General features: G+C 38.5%; 3 protein-coding genes across 7 annotated transcripts; 1 reads left to right on the top strand and 2 right to left on the bottom strand.

The window, feature by feature from the left end:
• Positions 1 to 290: 290 nt before the first annotated feature.
• LOC148065456 (carbohydrate sulfotransferase 12-like) lies at positions 291 to 7,589 on the top strand. Of its 5 annotated transcripts, XM_087809443.1 has the most exons (6): positions 291 to 523; positions 1,885 to 1,961; positions 2,480 to 3,160; positions 3,252 to 3,404; positions 4,062 to 4,241; positions 5,309 to 7,589. In XM_087809443.1, the coding sequence occupies exons 3-6, from the start codon at positions 2,795 to 2,797 to the stop codon at positions 5,855 to 5,857; spliced, it is 1,248 nt and encodes a 415-aa protein (XP_087665569.1). In that variant the 5' UTR covers positions 291 to 523; positions 1,885 to 1,961; positions 2,480 to 2,794; the 3' UTR covers positions 5,858 to 7,589. The 5 variants fall into 5 exon arrangements, with proteins under 5 accessions (XP_087665569.1, XP_087665572.1, XP_087665570.1 ...); XM_087809446.1 differs by lacking the exon at positions 1,885 to 1,961 and having other exon boundaries at positions 2,559 to 3,160; XM_087809444.1 differs by lacking the exon at positions 1,885 to 1,961.
• An 887-nt stretch (positions 7,590 to 8,476) lies between these two features.
• Positions 8,477 to 12,602, bottom strand: c1qtnf6a (C1q and TNF related 6a). The gene is made up of 3 exons (XM_087809256.1): positions 12,511 to 12,602; positions 9,735 to 9,935; positions 8,477 to 9,436 (listed from the first exon to the last, which is right to left on the bottom strand). Exons 2-3 carry the CDS (start codon positions 9,925 to 9,927, stop codon positions 8,889 to 8,891), a joined length of 741 nt encoding a protein of 246 aa, XP_087665382.1. The 5' UTR covers positions 9,928 to 9,935; positions 12,511 to 12,602; the 3' UTR covers positions 8,477 to 8,888.
• Positions 12,603 to 13,013: 411 nt separating this feature from the next.
• On the bottom strand, positions 13,014 to 19,145 carry il2rb (interleukin 2 receptor, beta). Its single transcript, XM_087809035.1, has 9 exons — positions 18,894 to 19,145; positions 17,509 to 17,599; positions 17,213 to 17,376; positions 17,055 to 17,151; positions 16,841 to 16,983; positions 16,400 to 16,568; positions 16,193 to 16,298; positions 16,042 to 16,120; positions 13,014 to 15,270 (listed from the first exon to the last, which is right to left on the bottom strand). Exons 2-9 carry the CDS (start codon positions 17,579 to 17,581, stop codon positions 14,770 to 14,772), a joined length of 1,332 nt encoding a protein of 443 aa, XP_087665161.1. The 5' UTR covers positions 17,582 to 17,599; positions 18,894 to 19,145; the 3' UTR covers positions 13,014 to 14,769.
• Between the last annotated feature and the right edge of the window lie 539 nt (positions 19,146 to 19,684).

The raw sequence follows: 19,684 nt of genomic DNA, 5'->3' as shown, positions 1-19,684 counted from the left end.
TGTATATATATATATATATATATATATATATATATATATATATATATATATATATATATACATACGATATTTAAGTCGTATAAAATACATTGATCAAACGATTAAAGTAGTATAAAATACACCTTTAACCGGATTAAAGTCTTTCAAAAATGCATTTATTACGACATCTTACACCGTGATGTATATTTTATTTCACTGCCCTTATGACGCATCTTTTAATAACATAACTGCATTTTTTTTTTTGCCGTGACAGCAGGTTATATGTGGCCCGTAAGGGAGGGAAACAAGCTTAGCAGGGAGGAGCAATGAGAATGTAGTCTTCATGAATCATCGCATTGACTTGATGTTCTGGAGATGACCCAGAGAAATTCATTTCCCTGTATTTATGCTGCAGAAATTACCCACAGGGAACTCTCGCGATACTTAATGTGATCTCGTGGAATACTCCAGCAGGAGGAGGAGAAGAAGACCTCCTGGCATCTTAAGAAGCTCAGCTGACGCGGCGATAGGAAGCTCCGAGAAGGTGGGGAACGTTTTTAAATTTATTCATCGAGAGATCGCGACACTGACACGTTTTTTTTTTTCGTCAACGACTTTGACGCTTCTAACGCATGCCAACATTGTTGTTATCGTGCACGCGAACCTTCGCCGAACCGAGAGCACAGATTCTCCCTCAAAGGCCACTTTGTCTCCGGGCAGGCATCGCGCACTTCTGCGGCTCAATCCGTCGCCCTTTTAGGCTCGAGCCTGCCATCATTCCTGCGTGGGTCAGTGATCGGTCACAGAGATGATGAGAATCACAGTTGATCTTCACCCGAGAGAGCGATAGCAGCAAACGTGTCCGAGTAACTTTCCCACGTCGAGTTTTCTTTTCTATGAGACTGATCCGTTTTGTGCTTCTCTTGAAATAAACAATATTTGATCATCTATTGCTGGATTATCTTGAAATATTTACAGCAACCAATAGTACCTTTTTTATCAACTTTGTTTGTCACAAGTTACAGAAAATCCTCGAACCCAATTTTTAGATGATGTCAACAGTTTACATTTGTTATGAAATTGGATCGGAATGTGTTCTTCATGATGATCCTGAACATATTTCAATGAAATTGAGAATGAATCCTTGTCTACACATATAATTTGTACCCAGCATATTTAAAAGCATTATTAAACAAAGTTTAATTTCACTATTATAACGATGTTGTTGGCACTATGCTTTTAACTATTATTTATGGCCTGATTTTGCCGCATCTGTTTAACTCTTTCACTTGAATACTGTTTTTTTGTTTTTCTATATGTTACAAAGCCCTAAAAACGATGAATAAATACTGAATTTGCATTTTAAACTAAATAGTCTCATAAAAACAAGAACATAGATCAAAGGAAATAACGCAAAGAAAAGGATACAAAAATTAATGAGTCCCTGAGTCTGTTTGTATTGCATCTGGGGAGGAGCAATTAATTCATATTCAAGACATGATCCCAAAAAGTCCCTTTACCAAACCGCTTCAAACTAAAAAAAATAAGCTCGATGCTTATTACTTCTAAAGCATTAACAAGCAGGAATTCATGAGCACAACATAGGGGACTGAGTCTAGTGCAGCCTCTGAAGCGAGTGATGATTTTCCATGTCAATGAAGCTTCTCAGCTCCAGGAAATAATTCGAGGACTGTGCATGAGAACTCCAAATTTAGAAGTCAGAGCAGGAAAGCGACGCCGTGGCTTTGAAGCTGTGCGGGAAACTGAGTGGAATGAAAATGGCAAAATGTGAGTTGAGATTCAAGTTGTTTCCCCCGAAGCATGAGGTGGTTCAGGAGGGATTGCTCATGGAAAGTATGCAGAGCTGACTAGCCTGCAGGTATTTCACGCCTTTTTTTTTAACAGCTCTGGGTTAAAGTCGGGTCAATGCCAGAGGGTGAGACACATTTGGTGAAGGCCGTATGTTCAACAGCTGCTTTGAAGTAAGAGACTGAAGTGATTTTTTTCTACCTACTTTTGGGATAATTTATGGTTAAAAATATTAATATAGTTTATTGAGTTAAAAGAGAAGCTCTGAAGCTTTCCTCCAATAAGTAAGTAAGTAATAGTTTTTGGTAAAGCACTTTTCTAGGGCACCAGGGTCACAATCAGCTGTTGTGTTTTACATTCAATAATGAAATATGCAGACAATGGCAATATTGGTAACAACCCATACTGAACAGCTGCATAGACATAGACATTCATTAGCAAAGTCAGCATTTTATGAATTATTAAAAATGATAGACGACGATTGCAATCGAAACATATATGCCACCTGGACCTCATTTACATTTGTAGTTGCTATTTCACCCCCACTATAAACCTTGATTGAGAAGATGAGCACCTTCTCAAAATATCTTTTTAAACCATTTCTATATATTGAAAACAAAGAACAAATGTGTTCATGCTCTGTCCAAACAAAACTGACATGTTTCTCTAACTTGAGCGTTTTTGTTTGCAGGTTTATGTAAACATGCAGCAACAGAATTGACTTTGCGCCACGTCAATATCATCATGTTTCCACCTCTGCCCTGTTTTAGCTGCCGCCCGTCCATTTCCATGGTGAGAGAAAAACTGCTGGACTCTGTTGCCATGGTGACCCCGTAGCAGGAGCTCATAACTACAATCTGTTTCCTTGGTGACCCTGTAGTAAGACCCAGGTAACAGTTTAAATCAGTTGCCATGGTGATGCTGTAGGGACGCCTTTACAGTTGCAGATTGTTTCCATGGCGATCCAGTAGCTAGCATCAGCGTTCTGGCTCGCCAATCAGTCGCTATGGGAACGTCCAGGATGTTCCGCGTGTTCGTGGTCCTGGGCTCGGCCTTCATGATCCTCCTGATCATCTTCTACTGGGATGATGTTGGAGCCACCCATCTCTACTTGCACACTTCTGTCTCTTCGGGACCCAAAATCCCACATCCAGCTCCCAAGCAACGACCTCACACTCCCCGTACCCCCTCCTTCCTGTCTGATATCGACGCCTTTGTAAATCAATTCTTAGAGCCCGGGACTGGTGAACCCACAGATTTTGTTCCCGTTGAAATGGGCAACCAGTCAGAAAAAGCCGAGGAGGTTTACGTACCCCGGCAAGAGTGGAAGATTCATCTGACACCTGTCGCTGCAGAGCTCCGAGAGAGACAGGTACATCCCCCCAAGATTGGTTCACTTCCTGGTTCCTGTTATGAACAGAAACCACTCAAGTTCATGAAATGTCTTCCCTGTATGAAACCAGGAGCGGCGGCGGAGGATGCTTCAGGAAATGTGTTCCAATGACAGCATCTCATTTCCTGGCAAAAAACGCTCCTTCGACGACATTCCCAACAAGGAGCTGGATCACCTGATCGTGGACGACAGACATGGAATCATCTACTGTTATGTTCCGAAGGTATAATATAATATATTTATCTTTAATTCAAATTTTTAGTCACAGTTATATTTCTTGTATTCTATTTGTTGTACAACTATTTTTGAGTCGTGAACGATCTTTTCTGTATTAAAGGGATGGTGGTGGTAAAGAGGGTCAGATGAATAGGGCTGGTTTTTAAGAGCTCATTTAGTGAAATATGCAACAGTTGTAACATGGTCCAAGAGCAGAGCAGAGTCTTCTGCAGCTCCAGCTGTTAAGATGATGGCTGATCTTATAAGTCATATTCTGACTAACTTTGTGTCCAGGCACACTCTTGTGACATTCTTGTGTGACTTGTTCACCTGATGCCAAGACTCTCTGGCTTCTCGTGAAGATTGTGTTGTCTTGGAATGTAGGAGTTGACCTCAAGATGACTAGCATCACACCATATGTAAAGTGTAATACATTCATTCATTTAGTTGAAATGCTAAAACCTTGCACTGAAAACACAATAGTATAACTAAACTGCTGTTAGTTATTGCATTGTTATGGTTTTTGTAGGTAATTACATTATATAGTTAACAACAAATATAAGCATTATTTTCTTGTTTTCTTAACGAAATACAGTTTAGATGACAATAATATTTCGTAAGTGCGGCGTTCTTCTTTGCACTGAATCACCTGATCTTATTCTAGGTGGCTTGCAGTAACTGGAAACGAATCATGATAGTACTCAGCGAGAGCCTGCTGCACGATGGCGTCCCCCAGAGAGACCCCCAAGCGGTCCCCCGTGGTCTGGTCCACAACAGTAGCATGCACTTCACCTTCAACAAGTTCTGGAAACGCTACGGGAAATTTGCGAAACACCTTATGAAGGTTTGTTTAAGATTATCTACGAGCTAGAAAATGGCCTGTGGAATGAATATCTTTAACAATCATTATAACGATATCAATATGTATTGATTAATGATCACATTTTTTAATGCAATCAAATCAGTGCAAATCATTTAGTGTTTTGAGGAGGGAGGGCTTAAGCACATTTAAATCACATTGAACTCTTGTTCAACACTGCAGGAAACTGACCAGAAACTGTTTCCTTCAACTGAGAAAAATCTCTAAACTTAGGAAAATGTTGTCACAACATGATCTGGAGTTTATAATCCATGCGTTTGTTTCTTCTCGCCTGGACTATTGTAACAGTTTGTTTTCATGTCTTAACAAGAAGGATCTGTCTCGCCTGCAGTTGATTCAAAACTCTGCAGCGAGAACTCTGACCCGCTCAAGTAGAAGAACTCACATTTCTCAGATCATTAAAACTCCTCATTGGCTTCCGGTTTCTTCAGGATCAACTTTAAAATTCTGGTTCTTACTTTCAGAGCTATTCATGGCCAGGCTCCTCCTTACATCACTGATCTGATCCAGCCTTACACCCCAGCTCGGGCTCTGAGGTCTGTGGATCAGAATCTACTGATGGTTCCTCGCACACAGTTCAGGACCAGAGGAGAGAAATCCTTCCAGGCTGTTGCTTCTAAGCTTTGGAACGATCTTCCTCTCTCTTTGCGCTTGAAGGAGTCTACTGACTCCTTTAAGAAACGTCTTAAGACGTTTTTATTAGTTCAGGCTTTTCCTTGATTTTCGGAAACTCCTGTTGTTTATCAGTTTTATCTTGACCTCTAAAGTATATACGTTATTGAGTATTGTTTTGATTGTTTAAGCACTTTGTGACCCAGGTCTGGAAAAGCGCTATGCAAATAAAAATTACTTACTTACTTACTTACATTTTCTAATTTAAATATTTGAATTCAAGATTTTTACAAACACATACTGATGAGTACAATAGCGGTCCGACATCAATCTAAGAGACACACTAATTCCTAATGTTTAGTTAGTAGCAATTTTGATTGGATGAGCCGTCCTTGACCTCCAGCTCGCTTGTGTTTCAGGTCAAGCTTAAAAAGTACACCAAGTTCATCTTTGTGCGGGATCCTTTCGTCCGACTCATCTCGGCCTACCGGGATAAATTCGAGCTCCGCAATGAGAACTTCTACCAGAATTTCGCGCAGCTCATACTGCGACGCTTCGCCAACCAGCCCACTCCTCCGGCCACCGTAGACGAGGCCATCACAGGGGGGGTCCACGTCTCCTTCTCCCACTTCGTCAAGTATCTCCTGGACCCTCAGACGGAGAAGGACGCGCCCTTCAACGAGCACTGGCGGCAGGTGCACCGTCTCTGCCACCCGTGTCAGATCCAGTACGACTTTGTGGGCCACCTGGAGACGGTGGAGGAGGACGCGGAGCATTTACTGCGCCAGCTACGCGTTGACAACGTGGTGGAGTTCCCAACTTCCAGCAGGAATCTCACAAGCAGTAGCTGGGAGAGCGAGTGGTTTAGCAGCATTCCTCTCACAGACAGGCAGGCCCTCTACAATCTGTATGAACCCGACTTCAGGCTGTTCGGCTACCACCGGCCGGACTCCCTCCTCCACGAGTGACCACAAAACACTAGCTGACTCCTTTTCTTAAAAGACGCCCTATACAGTTTCTGTCTTAAACATTTGAACCAGGGAACAAGCACACAAAAGAGGTTATGTGGGTGTTTTCAGGGCCAGATTTGCTACTATCCCAAATAAGCTCTCACGTTTGTGCTCGTGACTTGATCCAGTGTTGGTTGATATGCAATTGTTGAATTTACATGTTCTTTGCACAACTGAGATTTACTTAAGGATGATTCATCCAAGGTGCTTGAAAATATTTTAAAAAACAAGAATAATGTTTGAAACTTGATAAAACTATTTTGAAAGTATTGATTAAAGATGTAGATAATTGTGTTCATTAATTTAAGCATTGAAAAGCATGAGTTGTCACTATTGAAATTCTGTTAGAACATAATTACGTTATCAGAACATTCATTTTGTTTTAAATTTGCTTCAAATGTGGTTTGGTCAATCATGGATATGTTTTTGGTAAATATCACAGTACATGTAAAAACAGATAAACGGCTGACCTTTTTTTTTTAATTGAAATGATGAAAGTACTTAAAAGCCTACATTTTGTCTTGTTCACAAATGAGGGAAGAACAAATGACACTTTGTTATGAACAAAATACTTAAAGTGAGAGTTTCTGACATCAAGTCATGGCCGGTTATTGTTCTCTAATTTTAAATGAGTTGATCCCTAATGTTTATTTAAAAATAATAAGGTATATTGTGACATTTTAGAGATTGCTTGGTACAAATGCCTTTCAAAATAGAAGTTCTGCATTTGTGCTTTGTTTTGTAGCAGCATATTTTGTGATACATTCTGCACTTGAATTGTACTTTTAAGCCTAAATGTTGTCTCATTGAAAAGTTAAACTTAAGAAAGCAGCAGAGCCACTTGTTTTTTTTGTCACTTAAAGCTGAAAGGTGATGAAACGCTAAGATGTGCCTGACAACTACATCTTAAACCAAATCCTTGTATTGGATTGATAAAACTGTTGCACTCATGAAAATCTATCCACAAAAGCATAAAAACATTCAGACGAAATAACTCAGAAATAATCCTCAAACACACTACTCTGTAGTAACCTGGAAGTAAACACGGAATCATTATTGAGAATAAGGCAGCATGTAATTGAATGAAAAATGACATAACCTTTTATATTCATATTAGCTTAACACGGTTACTCATAATATAATTTCCTTAAGTTTTTGGTGCCAACATGCAACTCCATACTTAAAAAAAACTTTTCTTTGTCTGTGTTTTATTTTGCTCTTTGTTTTCAGCTTTCAGCTTTAATTATTGTAGCATCTGAGTGTGTTTAAACGTCAAATGTGCTGGAAAAAAGTAGTTGGTCATGGGTGGAGCGGTTGCAATAGTGCCTTTGATTGTCAAAGTTTACAGATCACAAGCAAGTAATTTTGTAGACAGACTGGAATAATACTGAGACACAACAGACCCAGTCGTTTGTTATTTGTTGGTTACATTTTCAAAGTGTTCTTCTGGAGTGTAAAACAAAAAGATTCATGTGTCAGTGTCCTGGACTCTTTGAGAAGTGTCTCCACAGAACACCTTATCTTTCTGAAGAACATTATGAGTTTAAACATGAGTCAGGTATTTTCCTTTTCTTTTGTATTCTGTTTTTAAGGTTACTTTGTTTTATCTTTCTCTGTTGAAAAGAAAAAAAAAGAAATATTTTGTATGAAATTGTATATTTATTGGGAAATAAAAATTCGGTAAAATTGCTTTTGTCTTTGCTCCACAGTATTAACATGTAACAGCATAACACAAAAACCGCAGGCTAATAAATACTTGTAACGGTTGGGAACATACAAAATGGCAAAAGGAAAATATATATATAAATAAAGGTACTAATGCAAAATGAATTTAAATAAATTTAGTAATGAATGATTTAGAAAAACAACTTCGAGAAATGTGTCAACTTCAGGAATAGGTTAATATTTTAACATTGACAGTTACAATATTTTCGTCCATCAGTTTTATAGTTTCGCTCCAATTTCGTGTAGGTCAGGCAAATACAGGCTACTTGTACCTTGGATAATACATTTAATTACATTTTCTTAATTTCACAACTGAAACGTGTTGATAAAGGAAGTGACGCAACTTAGGACTTTTTAGGAATAAATGCGCCAAAAAAATAAATAATGCCAAAAAAAACCGTTGTTTGAAATGCATAATAAAGAGAACTTAAAATGAAGAAACGTGTACTTTAACTATAGTTTTAATGTGATACGAGTCCACAACAACTACAATTGACAGTCTGAGAAGAAGTTGACTCTCACTGCCACCCAGCGGTGAAAAACGGTAACTAAAGCTTTCTTTTAGTGAACATTTTATTATTTTAAATCGCAATTACTTGTTTATAACGTTGGAGATTTATTTACGTATCTTTTAAATCACACAACAGGAGTGGTGCTCATTTCCTGCCATTTGTGTGAGCAAATGAACATGGGCTTCTTATTAAGATGAAACAGCTGATTTAGCATTTTGAGGCTACCTTAGCCTCTGAATGTGGCTGTAGAACCCTAAAAACAAATGCAGAGTGTACACTGCACAGAGGAAAACACGTGAATATCATTATGTAATAACAATATAAATAACATGTAAGAGACTGAATGTGAGTAAACTTTATTTGTATCAAGAACATAACAAACAAGAGTACATAAGGTAAGGTAAGGTAAAACATTGCGTTCACATAACCACTAGCACAATGTTTAGCACCACATGTTAAATCTAAGACAGGTGTTTGCACTTCAAAGCTTGTAGTTTACTTAAGGACCAGTTTTGACTGCCGAAAAAGAAAAGAAAAATTAATTAATCTTTCTTTACGCCAGTTTTAATGCTGCTGTTGGCTATCCGGGTAGAAAAAGGACCAAAACGTCAGACAGGTGGTCATAATGTTTCGGCCAATCAATGTATGTCTGCTAGTTAGGTTCAGGTCATCAGATGTGATGCTATTCTAAAGTGAATTCTCCCCAAAAACGATTTGGGTCAGTGCAAATATGATTTGAGTCCCTCCCTGTATCAGTCTGTTCTGGCCTTGATAAGATATCCGTTGAAGGTGATGTAGATGTCGACGTCATCACTGTAAACCGCGTTCTCCCTCTCTCTTTTGTACAGACGGATCCACACCTCGTCGTCCAGCTCCAGATCCAGCATCACACTCTGGCTCTGCATGATGGAGCGGTCACTGGGCTGCGCGTACACGATCGCCTGCTCTTCCTCGTTCCGCATGACGTGCAGGTAAGTCTCCTTGAAATTCCAGGTGTGGATGTTTACGTTAAAAAAGTAGATCCCAGGAATGTGACAGAAGAATTTCCCGCCAAACATGTTGAATTGGTCGTAGAGGTTAACGAAGACTGTGTCGAAGACTAGAGTTTGGTAGGACTCCAGGCTGTGGAGGGACTTACGACGGCCCACAGAGAAAGCAGCATACTGGGATTTGCAGGCGTCTCCGGGTAGACCAGCCTGACCTTTAGCGCCTTTCAAACCCATGTTTCCCATAGATCCTGTTAGACCTTCAGAGCCAGTTTTCCCTGGAGTTCCTCTTTCACCACGGTCTCCTTTCTCACCTGTGTAGAGATGTTGAAGTTGGTTGTGACAACTTTGTCAGCCTCAAACCTTACTTGTTTCTTACACCCAAGTATCTGCTTGTCACTTCTCTGCCTAGTTTGTGGTGCAAGCACATGTGTTGGCACCTTAGATGTTTGAGATTCAATAAACCATATATGCCATATATAATAAACCACATATTGTACTTAATTATTTTCATAAAAAGACCAGATTTACCCTCTCCTATCCTTTTTTTTTTCCAAAAAAGTACAAAGATTATTAAGTACTTCAAGTCTGTGAATGATGAAAGACTAGTACCTTTGAGGATGGTCATGTTGATGTATGTTCGGACCTCTGGCATAGGGCTGAACACTCTGGGATGCGGCTGGGCGCCACTCCCTTCTGCTGCATCCTGATCGTCATCACAGCACCGTCTGCATGGGGAGTGTCGGGGGGGCCCGGGGACGACTGCACAGGTTAATGACAGAAGGAGCAGGAGGAAACACAGCATGGTCTTATCTGCAAAAGATGTGGGAAAAACTAAAACCTAGAAGTAAGATCTTGGTAAGATGTGTTGTTAAGTAGCTGAATGCTCAATTTGACTTTCAAAAGAAACACTTATCAGACTCCTTCAGTGTCTTTTATTAGAAAATAAAATAAATATAATATTTATTTTCATTTCTATTTATTGTACCTTATGCCCTCATTAAATTACAAGTACATCTTTTACTGGTACGACTGTAAACAAACTAATTATTCTGAAGGTACAGTACAGGCCTTAAGTTTGGACACACATAACAGGCTCATTCAAAGTTTTTGCAATTTTCCTGTCTTGCTGACTTATGTTTCTTAAAGTAATGATGGTATCTGGTTGCTCTTTATTTAATCGATTGGTTCTTGTCATAGTATGAATTCTTACAGTTGTCCAATAATGCTGATGGCTGTGTTTCAACATGACTTCTGCACAACACAATTAGTTTGTGTGGTGCAGTAATTTATTAACATTTAAACATGTATTGCATACAATTTAAAAGTTACAGAAGTAGACAGAAACAAAAATCAACATTCTCAATTTCATTGAGTGGTTGTAATTTATGTACGTCACTTATTGTATATCTATGTAAGAACGGAAAAGCAATAACATGGAACCTTTAAAAATAAACACATGTTCTTTGATCTTAAATCATCCCAGAATTTTTAAACAAGTTCGCAAATCGTATTCAGAGATAAAGTGGCTTGAAAAGTTAATTATTGTTTGCTTTGGATTGAGTGACTCTCACAGCAGTGAAAAGAAAACACCAAGCCAGAGAAAACCTTCAAGTGGCAAAAAACTAAAGTTGAAATTTCCATCAAGCCAACTTGAGAAGTCATATGTAACTATTAATAAAAACGCTAGGGGAAAATGCTGGCCTTGCATGTCCTGAGAGCCGATGCTGGAAACTGTGCCAGAAAAAGAAACGTACATAGTGAAGAGGATTGCGCTACTAGTGAGATGTACGGTTCATAAATCAACAATGTTTAATCAGGTTTTACCCCATGTACTTCGATCCTCATTTTAGCAACCCAAGTAAACGGCCAAGACAGATGTGGAAAATGTTGTTTTAAGTCTGTCTGTGTTCAGTAATTAGCCTCTGCAGGGAGTGTGTTGATGGAGACCAGCTGTAAATCCAGAGCAGTCCGTAACATGATGATAAACAGAGCTGAGGCTCTCAGGTTTCGTCATACAGTTTAGTTTGAAGTATTGCGGGGAAAATATTCTCTGTGTTCAATCTGATTCTACTTTATGAAATATTTTGACTATTTCTTGAACTACAGCAAAATATATGAGCAAGTTTGGATGAGTTGTACTCTACAAACGGTGTTCTTCTTCCTGCCACGTCACATCTGTCTGCTTCATGATCTCAAGGGTCCAAATCCATGAACCTCATTGGTCCCTCATCTTTTACATTCTCCAACACCATGTGTCCAAACAGTGTTTGTCTCAACCAATAAATATCACTCATTAGCTAAATCTGCTTCTTAAATCCTGAAACTTAATGGCAGGAATAGAATAAAGCTTCCCTTTCACTCTTGTTGCACACCCTTCCACCCTGCCTGCATTCTCTTTTTCACCTCCCTGGATTCCCATCCAACTATTTTTATGACCTCTGCCCCCTGGTTTTCACTTAGCCTCACTCCTTTTCACATAGATGTATTCTGTCTCGCTTCTGCTTACTTCCATCTCCTTTCTACAGCCACTAACCCCCATTTCATACCTGTCTATCTAAATAATAGAATATACTAGACAAACTTTTATTTAAAGTCTGAAAGCTCAAGATATGCTATTGAGGTGTTTTATCTGCTTGTGGAATCCAAGAAAGTCTAAACAGACCATTGACTTTAAAATAAATGCAAATACACATTTGGTCTTGTCAACGATTCAAAGAAGACTCTACAGAATATTAATCAAACGATTCATTTTGAAACTCTATAGTTATTTGTTACAATGATATAATTAATAGTCACATTTCTGAACTTGCTTGAGCATCATGTGAAGATGCAGCTCTGGAGTGAGTGACAAATCCTTCATAAGATTCCTGTATCCAGACTGTAGTCAGGTATGCAATGCTCACCATAATCATCACACGTTTTTTTTTTGCTAAACAGACAGAGAACGCTGAAGACTGGTGGAGGTTAAAATATTGTCGGATAAATTATTCTGAGAGAAATAACTTGCTTTGCAGAGAAAATTCCTTTTTGCTGTCATTATTGCCTGCTTTGTTTCTTTCACAGCTTTTTATCAATTGGCAGGAACATTAAGACCATCTGCCTATTATTGATTTTGTGTTTTGAATTAGATGAAACTTCCATCTGTGAGCCCACAGTTAACCACGGTGTAGGAAAGAGGAGGGGCTACACCAGAGATGCATTCTCTGGTGTAGTGGTTATAATGTTGGAAGTCATGAGTTGGAGTAGTTTTTTCAATGCTTTAATTACAGGTTCATATTCTATTCGAATAAAAGCTGCAGGTCATCAAACGGATGTGTGGGGTTAGTAAAAAAAGCTTGCAGAGTTTCAATCCAAATGCATCAGCGGGACTGTGAATCAATCTCACCTCTGTGGCGTCGGTGTTGCCGCTTCAGTCTGCTGAGAGAAATCCCCTCCTCTCTCGCTTTCCCCCCTCTCTCTCACTCTGTGTAGGAGGTGATGTGTTCTCTTCCTCTCTAATCCCTCCTACTTTCATATTTCTAACCTCATACTTCCATGACATAATAAAGTTAGCAGCAACCAGGGTTGAACCATTTCTTCAAGCCTGACAGCTCTTATGATTTAAACTCTTTTGTATAAAACTATGGGAGTTCCTGGTTGTTTCCCCAGGGGTTCTTCATTTCCGTTGTGTTGAATTCCTTTCAGGCTGATGCAGCTGGTCAGCCAGAGACACAGAAGGGAAACAAAAATACAAAAAGTGCAGATAAGGAACACCAGTTTCTTTTTTATTCCACACTGAAGCGTTTATATTAGGATTTTATACACACATTTTCAAAAGATAAAGTCATTTTAGTCAAGTCAAGATTAATCGTAATGCAGCCTTGACATTTTAAAATGTTCATTCCCATTTTCATATCAACTACATATTTTACTAGTTTGGCAAGTTGTATCATACTTTTTCCTATTCTGTTTAGCTTCCATCCATAATATTTAATTTACGTTTAAGTTTTTACGTCCATTTGCCTTATTGACTGAGGCTTGTTGTTGTTTTCTAAAAATTATTAATTTAGTTCATTTTAAAACCTTGCAGTTGTACATTTTTGCCAAAATGTTTATTAAACATTTTCATGTCATGATTTTATTTTTGTTCTTGAATGTAGTTCTATCCAGTTATGCAAAACAAAAAAAACTAAAAAAATCATTCTGCTGGGCTTGTAACGGTTAGCATCAGTAGCAAGTCCTTTAAAGACAGAACTATGATGTCATGCGGACATTCTGGCTAAATTAATATATGAGATATATTTGGGCAGCCATTGTCTCCGCTCTGGCTCGAGCCTACTGAAGTCCGAGAGTCATTGATAAATTGTCAAGTTAGGAAAATGCTTACAATGCATGAGAAAACAATTTTATAGCCAACACAACTTACACAGATGTTACACATTACGAACTCTAGATCCTCCCAATTTCTGTATCAGCAACAGACATGTGGTTGCATCAGGAAAAACATTCCCTCCTGTTTTCTGCCAAAGTACGCGTTTAAAGAGGCCCATATGAAAACACCTGATGTGGTTTGGGTTCTGTCCCAGTTTTCCCCCTTAAACGTCAAAATAGGTTGTTTGTACAAGAGAACTTTCCCTTCTCCCACTAACTGCCATTGTTTTCTGGAGTTACTTGTTGTTTTTATTGGAAGCAGGTGTGAGAGTTTTTTTTTTAAATAAAGGATTATCCTCTGAGCTCTTTAAATTAAGCACGGGTACTTCTTTAAAGAATCCAAGAGATTGTTTAATTATTTGAGCACATTAACATGTGCTCAATGTGCTCTCACAAGTTGATGTGATCGCGTGACTTTATCTTAAAGGATTTTACCGCAATTTTAATACAAATTTCCTGGGTGTAGTATAGGTATGAAGTATACTCAAGAGCATTCCGAAAAATCCGTAGACCGGATTAGGGAATATGGAAAAAGCGGGAAGCCATTTCTGACAGAAACATTTTAATAATCAAGAACAAAGTTGAACATTTGGCAAAGCACGTCCTACTATTAAGATGTAATAAGTATGCATGCATTATAGAGTTTTCTAAGCAAGCTTTTTGATGGATCATAACAAGATGGAAGTCAGTTGACCCTGTTTGTCTCAAATTACTTTGAACACACATAATGTAACACTCGTTTGTTCATTTGTAAACACATGTGCAGTATTTTTAAGCATACTAGTACAATAACATCTTTAAAAATAAAGATAGTATGACAATTTATCCTTGGATTTTACTGCATAATGAGCACTGTTATCAACTACTTAAGCCGGCCATATTTATCTCACTTTACATTACAGTTGGGAAAAATACCCTTTAAATCAAAAAGCTTGAGACCTTGGCTCCTGTAATGGTTTAAGGGATCATCTGCTGTTTTAGTGATGCTTCAAGAAACAGTGTATGTAACAGACTGTACTGTATGTAAAATGTGTGAATTACACAAATTGTGGATTAGTTAGTTTTGATAATTATATCAAAGAAAATGTTGATAAGTATTCCCAATGAATATGTCTAAAAGAATCACTGAGAAGTGTAGATTTCCATTGAAAGTCATGCGAGGCCTCTAAGACCTCTCACGTTTGAAGTTTAACATGTCAGTTATCAACAAATCGTGTCTTCATTACGTAACAGATCAGAGGGAATTGTTTCTGAAGGTCACCTGTATATCCTTAAGTGTGCAGTAGCCAGGATTACTGGACTCAACAGGCATGGAGGAAGATCTGTAGGAGGGGCAGTTAATAGGCAACCCGACGTTTGAAATCTCGGTCGACCGATCCATACTATCAAACAACTTCTGAGCTTCACCAGTAGAAGAAGAATGGAATAACACCTGCTTGTGCGATTCAAAAAAGAGTGGAGCATTGGCTGTGAGAGAAGAGCTGTTGACAACTTTCTCCTTAGTTCCATAATCGTCATCGTCACTCTCCTTACCTAGGCTGATCCCAGAATCCAGACTCTTCACCCCTATTGTTTTGAACGTGTTATTTTGAGAGCTGAGGGCAGAATGGCTAATGCGTATGGGAGAAGAGCTGTCCGATGGAGAGGTCGCTCGTGCCACCTCCACTGGGGAGATGTTGTCATGGTGCTCAGAAATGAAGAAGGAGGCTGGGATAGACTGGGGATTTAGCCACTTCTAGACAAGAAAAGAAAAATGACAGATCAGTTGTCTTTGTGTTTCTTGGTTGCTAAGGAATAATCCGTTAAGAGAAAGATAGATTTTGTATATACTTTGACACAAACATGCACTTTCCAACTGCAAAAAAGCCGCTTTTCATTCCCTGCTGAGATGCCGCTTTCCTGCCACCCTTACCGTATCTCCTTGAGCGTGATGATATGCAATAACCAACATTTCCCCTAACGAAATAAGGTGGGTTCCACACTCTTGATCACTTTTGCTGAAAAAAAGGTTTATTGCAAGAAATAACATGGTGTCCTGGTGCTGTTAGAGTTCTTTCTACAACCTTTATTTTATTTATAAGGATTGAATTGCATTTGTGAAGCTAAAACATCCTTTGTCTGTCATGTAATGAATACACTTTTTCAGAGAGTGAGCTGTATCTGCCTTTACTGTATCGTCGCATGTTGTGGTTAACGGTGGGGTTTTAATTCTACTTTCTGGGTCAAAACTTTACTATTACTATTTAACTTGTCATGAACTCCGGCCCGTAAGAAAACAACAACTTTGAACTAACTCAGAACCAACCTCTAGACTCACCCAGAACTTTTCTCAGCAGGGATGAGCAATTACATTTTCTAGAGGTATAATTAATATAATTGTACTATTGAGAGGCTGTCAAATAAAAAGACAAAATGTGTAAATAATAGAAGCCTTTATATGGGAAAACATTTAGAGCAGTTAAATTAGGATATCACTGGCAGAATGAAGGTAAAACTTTTGACCCACCTTTAGGTTTCCTCTGTGGACTGAATGAAGAGTTTGAAAGTATTTGGATGGATTTGGTACTGGCTTCATTTTAAGGGACCTAGAGTGGCACCGCAGAGATATTAGAGACTTTCACACATTACAAGCAGGAACGAATACAACATGTACTCACCCAGTCCACCTTCTGTGGAAGCCCAAGATGACAGCAGCAATGACCATAAAAAGCAAACTGGACAGGACTGCCCTTATTATGACTTGTGTTCGATTTGAAGTTATGTCTGAAAGTTTAGATTTGAGATTCAGTAAGTGAGTAAGTAAGCTTTATTTGTAAAGTGTCTTTCACAGACCAGGCTCACAAAGAGCAAAGTAAATAACTCACCTGAGTCGGAACATTTAAAGGATTCTGTTGGACTCCAGTTGCTCCAAGTACTATTTGGTATGTAGTTTGCTCTAGGTCTTACTCTGACTCTGACCTGGCACTTGCCTTTGAGCTGCCAAGGTTCTAACGTTAACTCTTGTTCGAAGGTACGCAAAAGCGTGACAGCCACCTGACAAGACACATTTTATTAAACAATAACCTGAGGCACTGGTGTGTTAGACTGATTAAAGTCTCAGAGAGAGAGTGTTTGAATTATTGTTTTTTTGGTTGTACTGTATATTGTTTAATAAAGTCATGTTAAATGAGCTCCTTGGGGGAGGTATGTGCTGTCGCAGTTCTTTTGTAGGTGTTTATAGCTACAATAGAATAGAAATTATTTGATGGATTTTCATAGCCATGTGACATTTTAGTTAGACGAGGAATGAAGCTGTTGACACTCACCTTCCCTGTATCTGGGGTCTGTTGCAACTCCACATCGTACTGAAACTTGACCACATGGGGACGAGGGTGACCGGGACTCCAAGATATCAAGGTTTGATTCTCAGTCCTGTTGACGTTGGGAGTGCCAGGGGGATTCATCTTAACTGTACAGAAATATATTCATATATTACAAGCAAAAAAACAAGCTTAATGATTAAATAACTGTGGTCCTCACCGTGATCTTTGATATGGTAATCTTTGATCGTCACTGTTTCCGATGTGTCAGTACAGTTGAAGGTGATATTAGGCAAGATCGCATATGAGGAGAAAATCTGGAGCAAGACAGTAATGGTAAATGTTTGTAATAATCACTCCAATGGTCTGGTTACTCACATAATTGTGAAAGACTAAGATGCAGCCTGAAGGAGAGGTCCTGTTCAGTTTGCAATGCGTCTTTAATTTCTTTTTATTCTCCCCATAGATCGAGCAGGCCTCCCCTTTAAAATTCTTCCAAGTGCAGCTGACATTTCTGATCAAGTCGTTCATACAGGAAACTCCTAAAGTGACAAACAATTGTTATATTTTCAGGACGACTATTTTTATATTTACTTTGCTTGCTCAGACTTCAAAAATGTCTATGGTTCTTGAAAACGTTAGATTATGGATATTAGAAGCAAACATAAAACAACCTTGTGGAGTTGGGAGAGTTTGGGTCGAAGACATGGCAAACAGGACCATCAGGACAAACGTTGGCCTCTTCATCTTCCTGGATATCACTGACTGAAGAAAAGAGAGAATGTTAAATAGATGTTCATTAAACGCACGATCGAATTGGGATGGAATGAAGAGATTGGTAAAGACAAATTTTGATGGTCCCCTTTAACAATTTATTTCTTAGTCTTTCAGTTTTCTCGGGACTTCTTCATGACCTATGACGTTTTTATGTTTAGTAACTTTTGAGGACATTATTATTATTTTCAAAATAAAGGAAACAATTTTTCTGATTTTGTTGTTTCTTAATAACAGAAGGTTCACCTACATTATAACAGCAATTTCACATTCCATTTGTGGACCTAAAATAGTATAAATGTACAATATTCACGCCTTAGTTAGGACTGTTAAATGTTTTCATTCCATTCATCATAGTTTCCTGCTTTTCTGCATATGCATTTGAGTCATCTCAGGACCTGCAACTGAACACTCATCTAGAGAAGGCAGCAAGCCAACGAACAGCACAAAAGCGAAACTGCAGCTGATTATGTATCAACCAAATGAACTTCTGACTGCATCTGCTCATGTTCGTAGTGCAAAAGATAACTCATAGACACACATGCATATAACAAAAAGCTTTTTTTACTCCACGAGGATAATTTAAACAAAGATAAACATGTAGTTTAATAAGTTGAAATATAGGACAATATAGAATATCTTCTTTCGTATATGTATAAATACCTGGCTTCCTCATCCACTACCTGCTCCCCTCCTATTCAATAAACCCCTTTTTGTATTCCCTGGAACATAGCCTCTGTCTGCTCTTGGGTTCAGCATCGTGAAACGTAACAGAACTAGAATTTGTATAATTTAGGTTATGTGATAACTATGAATTTCTTTTAACTTTCTAAATAAGGACTTATTCATATTTAACCCCAAATAATTATCATAATATTTGAAAAATAGTTCCATGATAAAAAAAGAAAGAAATTTGTACTTGTGAAGTAATATCAATGAAGAAATAAACAAAGATGACTTTCTTTTATGATTCAAAAAGGATAAAAATACATTCAAAGACTGAACACTGGGTAGTGCTGTTGAGTATCAACACTGTCCGTATGCAACAATATACAGAAAAATAAAGATGCTCACCGTTAGAAAAGTTCATCATCATTATGTAAAGCTTTTTCCATCGAATCAGGTCGACATTTTTCATTTTATTATAGAAATTCGTGATTAGTACTTATCATTATTTTTTGAAAAACATTTTGATAGTTAGAAAAGTTTTTACAATCTGTTCGATACATTGTTATCTCTGTTAAAATCAACTATTTATAGATAATAAATGAAGATGCGAGCGTACCTTTGTGTTATTGTCGATCGAGTCAACAGCAGGTCTCACATTGTCGCCTCTATCCTCTGAGTGATCGTCATCTGTTTTTTTCCTCCCTTCGTCTCCTCTCTATTTCAAAGTGCCCAGTGACATTTTCCACTTCAACCACAGCTTCTGTCTGAGACTCACAGGAAGTCATAGTAAAAAGGTGATGGGCCCCAGGTGGGGAGGGGTTCCGATCATCTTTGCAGAGCACCTTCTCCCATTTGCCGTGAGTTTGGACCCCCGTCACAACTTTTGACACATCAACTGCCCTGAAACCATGACACAAACACACCACATCCTGTTTCAATCACAAAGAACAGGTTGCACAAACAGCTACTCACAGTGGTTTGAGTCAACTCTAATTGTTTCAAACAGCTAAAGTAAAGAACCTTTTATTTACATACATCGGAGAAAACCCTTGAAAGGTCGATGTCACATCTCAGCGCACATCAGGGCACATGTGGTCAGATGACCTCTCTGACCTTCATTATTCATACTTTGTTTTATTGGAATGTGAGAGGAAACCAGAGTTCCGAGGCAAGAAGGATAGAACTTGTGAACTATATAGACACAGAACACCGGTTGGCTGCGAGAGTTGATTCCACAAGTATTGACTTTTCTGTGTGCATTAATGCAACAATTTACATATCTCTGGTTTATTATTTAGATGATGAAAATGAAAGTTCTGTTCAATAGACACAGTTCCGTGTTAGTCTGTTGGAGGAATCAGAAGTGAAAGTGAGGTCAGGGAAAATCCAACTTTTTAATGCATCAAT

This window comes from Callionymus lyra, chromosome 15 (assembly GCF_982586985.1).
Source record: "Callionymus lyra chromosome 15, fCalLyr1.hap1.1, whole genome shotgun sequence".
NCBI lineage: Eukaryota > Metazoa > Chordata > Actinopteri > Syngnathiformes > Callionymidae > Callionymus > Callionymus lyra.
This window is presented reverse-complemented; position numbering and strand designations above follow the sequence as displayed.

Bases quoted from the DNA above. Each gene is read 5' to 3' on its own strand.
- LOC148065456 (XM_087809446.1), top strand. From the start codon at position 2,795: ATGGGAACGTCCAGGATGTTCCGCGTGTTCGTGGTCCTGGGCTCGGCC. The intron at 3,405-4,061 runs GTATAATATAAT...ATCTTATTCTAG, and splicing joins TCTACTGTTATGTTCCGAAG to GTGGCTTGCAGTAACTGGAA. The intron at 4,242-5,308 runs GTTTGTTTAAGA...CTTGTGTTTCAG, and splicing joins TTGCGAAACACCTTATGAAG to GTCAAGCTTAAAAAGTACAC.
- c1qtnf6a (XM_087809256.1), bottom strand. From the start codon at position 9,927: ATGCTGTGTTTCCTCCTGCTCCTTCTGTCATTAACCTGTGCAGTCGTC. The intron at 9,437-9,734 runs GTACTAGTCTTT...ATCTCTACACAG, and splicing joins CAACATGACCATCCTCAAAG to GTGAGAAAGGAGACCGTGGT.
- il2rb (XM_087809035.1), bottom strand. From the start codon at position 17,581: ATGAAGAGGCCAACGTTTGTCCTGATGGTCCTGTTTGCCATGTCTTCG. The intron at 17,377-17,508 runs GTTGTTTTATGT...TTGTCACTTTAG, and splicing joins AACTCTCCCAACTCCACAAG to GAGTTTCCTGTATGAACGAC. The intron at 16,984-17,054 runs GTGAGGACCACA...ATTTCTGTACAG, and splicing joins TTACCATATCAAAGATCACG to TTAAGATGAATCCCCCTGGC.